Source organism: Oratosquilla oratoria, chromosome 23, assembly GCF_046742065.1.
Source record: "Oratosquilla oratoria isolate Oo_2021 chromosome 23, ASM4674206v1, whole genome shotgun sequence".
Taxonomy (NCBI): Eukaryota; Metazoa; Arthropoda; class Malacostraca; order Stomatopoda; family Squillidae; genus Oratosquilla; species Oratosquilla oratoria.
Window position 1 is genome coordinate 17,079,088 of NC_134799.1, and position 6,716 is coordinate 17,085,803.

The following is a 6,716-nucleotide window of genomic DNA, read 5'->3' on the forward strand; positions in this document are numbered from 1 at the left end:
GTGGCAAGGAGATGGATAGGTGGATATGGTACGGTTCATTGTGATCGGAGATAAGGGATGGAGATTGGGGAATGTATGGAAGGATAGGGGATATGTAAGAGGAATAGGGGAAGATGTATAAATGGCGGAGATACATGTGAGTGAGGATAGCTAGTTATGTGAGGAGATAGGGAAGTTTGAGTGTGTCAAGATAATCTGTAAGGGGGATAGGTGATGTGTAAGGGGTGGGGAAAGGGGGGGATAAGGGAGGCGGGAAGTTGATGGGGGTTATGTTAGGGGGATAGGGTGTGAAGGAGTGATAAGGGGCTATGTGAAGGGAATTGTGGGTTATGTGAAAGAGATAGGGGGTAAGTGAAATGTATAGGGGGTCATTATGGAGGCGGGAGGGGGGATAGGCGAGAGGAAAAGGAAAGTATGTAAGATGGATAAGGGAGATAACAGGCTATGTGAGGGTGATAGGGAGGTATGCGAGATGGATAGGGGGTTATGTGAGGGTAATAGGGAGTTAGTGAGAGGGATACAGGAGTTGGTGCCGTGGTTCGTAAGCTCCGTTCGAGAGAAAGTGAGAAAGTGAAAGTGGCCTCAGAAACTGAAAGTGAAGAACAGGTGAACAGGTTCACCTTGAGAGATAAGGATACAAAGGAGGAAAAGAAAACGGGGGTGGGGGGTAGGTTCTTTGTTGTGATTTGGGGGGGGGGTGGAAGCAAATGCAATAGTGATGGTTGTTAGATAGTCTTATGGTGTTGCCTTGCGTTGTGTTGCGGTGGGAATGTAGGAGGGGGAGAGCAAGTATGATATCATTGATATTATTTTGCTTTGTGTTGAGGTGGGAATGTTGGGGGGGAGCAAGTATGATATTATTGATATATTGTTTTGTTTTGCATTGTGTTGTCATTTGTTGGGAGTGGAAACAATTATAATATTATTGTTTCGTTGTTGTTTTGATTTGTGTTGCGTTGTCATGTGTTGGGGGTGGAAATATGGTGGAGTATGTTGTTTTGCTTTGTCTTGCGTTGGGGTGGAAATCCGGAGAAGCAAGCAAGTACAAGGTTATTGTTATTTGTGGTCATGTTGTGAGGGGCGAAGTGTTGTATTCACAACACTTAGTCGTGTTGTAAATAGAGGGAAAGTACGAGGAAAATTGTGAGTTGTAATGACGTTGCCATGGCACCAAGATTATTGTTTGTTGTGGTGTCAAAGGGGTTGTGGATTGTAGTGTTGTCATGGACTGTTATTCACCAACGTTTCTATCCATATGGGCAAACTCACACCGCTGTTGCGCATTATCTCATATTTCATATATTTGTGTCACGTGATTATAATATTCAGTGTCTTGTAAAGAAGTAGTTTTCCTCCAACCTCCAATTAATCGGCGGTGCCGTCTACCTACAGAGCTTTTTAACTTTTTCCGCCGTAAAATCACTATGACAAACTATTCTGCTATCTCAGCAATTTACGTAGAATGTCATTTAATATGCAGAAGGAAAATTATTTTCCTCCAGCCTATCAGACTCCTCGAAAGCTGCGGGCTGCAAGTTGCTCCAACAGTTGGGGGAAAATAGTCCAGTGTGATAACGCCTTTAGTTACAGTATAGTTGTAGATATTGGGGTTAAGTATAGTGATGTGAGTTGCATTGGTAGAGTGATGATGGTATAGTAATCGTGGCGTCATCGGAAGTGTGCTGGTCTCGCACTTGCTTAGTTGTGGGTTCGAATCCCGCGCTCCTCTCCGATTCCCCGCAGTGACTGTTACCTGCCCCCAACAGTCCCCCAAAGCGCATAACAGGTCAAAGGTGGCTGCTTCAGCCGGAGGCACTCAGCGCCTCCTGGTGTAGGCTCCTTACCTACTTGTAATCGTGTTGTGAAGAGCCTGAAAGAGTATGCACGGAGGACGGAGTATATACATGCAATGACTGCAGAAGATTATTTATTTTCCATTGGCCTTGAGTCTCCTCTCAGCTGGATAAAATCGTCTGGAATTAGAATCCTTAAAGATTCTCGTTCGGGACTGGTGGGTTTATGAACGTGTGCCGTTCTTCTCGTGAGGGTAGAATGTTTACGGAAAGGTGTACGTACACGCGCTCGAGTGAAGATAATCGAAGAAAAAATAATAATAAAAAGAAGAAGAAGAAGAAGAAAATACTAAAGGCTGTTGGTCTCCTCAGTCATGCCAACCCCATGTTTCGTAGAAATCCAATCCCACTGAAGTGGGGAATATCCTGTCCCTCCTCTCCCATTCACAAGATGAATAAGATCTGTCTGGGGGTTAACCAGATTCAAATCTGAAAGTGAGTCGTCCTTTTGGGGAAACTGATAACGAGCTTCAAATCTCTCAGCACGCGGGGGTCCTGCCCTCACCTAACTAAAATCGTGTGGCGTTAGCTAGAATGAAAGATCTAAAGTGTATCATCGTAGCAGAATTAACTTCAACCCTTACATATGGGGTCCTGCCCTAAGGTGAATTAAATTGTCTAGCGACAGGTAGAGGTATCTGTACAGTGCACCATTGTAACAATGGGTTGGGGGATAGCTTATGGGGGGTTAGGGGGGTCCTGCCTTTTGTTGAATCAAATCGTCTGACGTCATTGTAACGTAGACGGTGAGTCGTCCTTAAGGTTCGTTTTGCTCTGTGCGGTTATCGTTCAACGATGATCGTTCATGGTTCAACGATGATCGTCAGACGATTTTTGGAGTACTTGTTCTTTGTTTTTGAATAGAGTTGCTTTTACCAATAATGTTGATTTAATTTCGATATTTTTTTCACAATTTATGATGCTCAAACTGTGCTCGTAAAAAATGGTAGTGTTGCTTATTATTCTTTGTGACAAAATGCGTTGATTAGGCAAATTGATCTTGGCGGAAGTTTGTTCGTGTTAACGATTTTGTGGCTGCAGTGTAAACGACTAAAGTCTTGAACCTTTTATCTCCTCAGCTGAATGAGGTCGTGAGGCATCATAGAATAATAGATTGAGGAAACGTGTAATAAAGGTCAACCGGAGGTCACCATTTCTAGTGAATCAGTGACAGTGAATGAAGTAAGGGAGGCGAACCGTATTGGGCAGTTAATTGTACGCTTGTACCGGCAGTGTGTGGCAACCCTCTCGTATTCGTGTTAGTAGTGCCACTGCAAGGTACCCGCAATGTTGCCATCGTGGTGGTCATCTTAATTCGATATCAGCCGTGACTTTGTGCCGGGGATTGTGTAAACACCGTTTCGCTGTGTCTCGTTTATATGTCCGCATCTTGCATCTGTTCTGTAGGAAGACCACAATTCGCTAATGTGGAAAACCTGGCCCATTACATACCAGAAATTCATGATGAGGTTTTGTGTATTTTCATATAAAGTAGTATCCTTAGGATTCAATTGAGCTTTTTAAATTTCTACCAACACAATAACAACGAAAGATGTATTGGCATGGTTCTGATGTACTGTCATGGGTCTGGTTCGGGTGTCACGACGTCTCTTAAGGTCTCCTGATTTGAAAAAGACTAATTTTATGCAAATGACGCTGCGGTCGCAAACGAACCTTTGGTTGGTAGTCTAGGACAGAGGTTCTCAAAGTGGGGGTCCCGGGCCCCAGAGGGGTCGTGAGGTAATTTTGGGGGGTCGCGAGATCCTCCTCCTTCCTCCTCCTCCTCTTCCTCCTCCTCCTCCTCCTCCTCCTCCTCCTCTTCCTCCTCCTCCTCCTCCTCCTCCTCCTCTTCCTCCTCCTCCTCCTCCTCCTCTTCCTCTTCGTCCTTCCTCTCACAGAGACCGGGAACTGTGTTATAGTGATTGTTAGAAATGCTTTATTGCTGGATGGGGAGTGGGTAGCGAAACTAAGTAATTTGTAGAGGTCGCAGCCAAAAAAGTTTGAGAACCTATGGTCTAGGGGACCGTGCGCTGGTGGCGTAATCATAAGCGTGCTGATATCACATTCGCTCAGTTGTGGGTTCGAGTCTCGCACTCCTTTCCAAGTCCCAGCAGTGACTGGTACCTTTTCCATCAGTCCAAGCACATAGGGCAAAAGTAAAGGCTTTGGCCGCAGCTACTCGGCGCCTCCTGGCGTAGGCTCCTTATCTTGGGGGATTTGCTGAGGTCCTCTTGTAGCAGGGGCCTGTTTCCACACGTGTTCCATGCATATGGAATGCTGTTCCCTCGTCTTCTGAAGACCACCTCAATACAAACTCAAATCGAGACTCGTTCACTAAATGACACTAGATTTCGGTCCGTGGCCTCACTTAGGGAGCTCCTCCCATATTGGGGATCATTGTCTTACGGACCCCATCCACGGTAAGATCTGGTCTTGAGGCTGCCGGACAGATCTGGTCAGATCCGACCAGATTGGATCGTGTATGTACTAGAAGTGTCCGGCTGCCTCAAGACCAGATCTTACAATGGTCCCCAACCTGTGAAGAGTTCTCCAAGTGAAGCCATGAACCAAAAGCTAGTGTCAGTTAGTGTTTTGAATCAGTGTTGAAGTGGTCTTCAGAAGACGAGTAAACAGCATTTCATAAGTATAGGGCACGTGTCCCTTGGGGCTTCTAGAAGATGTCTGCGCTTCTTGGAATGCGGAATTCCTACTAAGGTTCCTCTTTTATGTCACCTTTCCTCAAGCTCTCCTTGACCAGACTTTGACTCTTCTCACCTGTTTCCTTTAGTTCTATGTGGCCTTTGATACCAGGAACTAGATCATAAAAACATAAGAATGGAAGAGTCTGTAAGAGACCGCAAGACCAATACTAGGCAGCTTCATGTCCCTTACTACCTGTCAATCCTCTCCATAAAATTATATAATATTTTATTTATTTATTTATTGGTATAAATTTAGTTCTTGAGAGACGGTGGGCGTGGAGGAAGAGAGGGAGAGAGGGAAGTAAGAAAGAGACGGGTGGAAGAATTTGAACACGTCGGCGGCCGTTAAAAACGTTATCAAATTTCAGTGTTGACACCAACGACTGCTGTCGGTTATGATGAGAAGACAACACTCATCGTCTTCGACAAGGGAACAGAAACCTCAGGACAGGAAACTGGGACGGGGTTTAGACAGTTCTCCATCAGAACATGTTTGGGACAGTAAGCACGGTCTTCGACGAGCCGGGACGGGTATCTTGGTATGTGGACATGGAGAGGACGAGTATTTCGAGTATTTCTGGTATTTCGTGGGTATTGTCTCCAGGATTCCAGTTAGAGTATGTCCCTGGTAGGACAGAGAAAATATCAAATCCGCTGTGCCTCTGGAATTAGGATGCGGACTACCTGTGTGTGTGTGTGTGTGTGTGTGTGTGTGTGTGTGTGTGTGTGTGTGTGTGTGTGTGTACACAAAATAGGACATGATTGTAGCAGTTGCAAGGACGCCGGCGCCGGCCACTGTGCCGGTAGATGACAACAATGGTGACACACGTGACTGTAACTGCCGGCTAACGGTTGGCCCTCTCCGGCCCGCCAGCTGGCTATCCAGCCGGTCGGCCAGGTGGTAAGCGAGTCGGCTCAAATAAGGTCAAGCGCATCGCCCGTCGGGTCAAGGAGCCACGGGTACTTCCGAGGGCAGTCCATGCAGGTGTACAAGTTGAGCATCTCGCCGCCGAGTTCGCGAGATCGGAGATGGCAGGCGTTGGGCAGCGAGCAGTGGGGCAGACCCTGGACATCGCACTTGTCCTTCCAGTCCGGGTAGTCCCTCAAGGAGGACACCTCTTCAGGGTTCTGCATCCACTGGATCACCTGAAGGATGGGGTGAAGAAGAAGAGACAAGAGCATAAGAAAGGAGGAGACTGCGAGGAATCTTAGGGGCTATACTTGGCAGTTACATGTCCCTTACCACCTGTCATCCCCATCCATAAAGTTATCTAATCTTTTATTGAAACAACCAATTGTTTCAACGTTCACTACACGGTTACTAAGTCTATTCTATTCGTTAATCACTGTTGAAAAATATGTTCTTACCTATTTTCTTCTTAAATAAAAATTTTCTTAATTTAAATCCATTACTACGAGGAAACTTTAAATAAACTAGTATTGGAAAAGTGACCTCCTTTATAACGTACATGGATGTATCACTTGTATACTGAAGCACTTGATGAATTAATGGTCTGAAGTTTCCGCCTGAAGAGGGCTCAGAACTTGAAGGGTGGGGACGAAGAGAATGAGGACCTACCTGAAGGAAGTTCACGAAGTAGACGTCGTTGGTGGCCGTCTTCTCGTTGATGAACTTGATGAGCGCCTTCTTGAAGCCCCTGTTGCTCTTGAGCCACGAGGCGTGGAAGTGGAGGCCCAGGGGAGCTCTGTTGCTCCTGTAGTGGCGCTGGAAGTTGTGTTCGAGGAACCGGCTGAACTGCTCCCCCGTGCGGATGTTGGTGCAGGAGTCGACGAAGTGGCACCCGGAGAGCGGGTCGTCGTTCCTCGGGTCGTTCCGGCGGTCCAGCTCGTTGACGACCATCTCCCACACCGGGTGCGATCTGGAGGGGCAGTTTCCGGCGTTCCCGTGGCACTTGTGAGGCATCCGGAAGTACATGGTGTAGGGCCAGACGGGTGTCCTGCTCAGCGGCGCCGTGATAGAGGCGTCGTAGATGAAGAGCTGATCGGTCATCATCTCGAACTGGGTATTGCCCCCCACCCGGAGGTAGGGCGCCCGGACGCCGATGATGGAGTTGTCGGTGATGTTGGCGAAGCGCTCGATGATGAGACGCGCGCCGGCCATCTCCGTCAGCCAGACGTCGTAGTCCCCGTGCGTCCAGTA

At 47.2% G+C, this 6,716-nt stretch overlaps 1 protein-coding gene across 1 annotated transcript in view; it reads right to left on the reverse strand.

The window, feature by feature from the left end:
• Positions 1–5,089: 5,089 nt before the first annotated feature.
• LOC143037676 (chitin deacetylase 1-like) overlaps positions 5,090–6,716 on the reverse strand; it is a 17,420-nt gene continuing 15,793 nt past the window's right edge. Inside the window, exons 3-4 of the mRNA XM_076206203.1 lie at positions 6,135–6,716; positions 5,090–5,701 (exon numbers count right to left, since the gene is read on the reverse strand). The exon at positions 6,135–6,716 is cut by the window's right edge and continues 341 nt beyond it. Coding sequence (XP_076062318.1) covers positions 5,471–5,701; positions 6,135–6,716 — 813 coding nt within the window. The 3' untranslated portion in view covers positions 5,090–5,470. The remainder of the gene's footprint in view (positions 5,702–6,134) is intronic.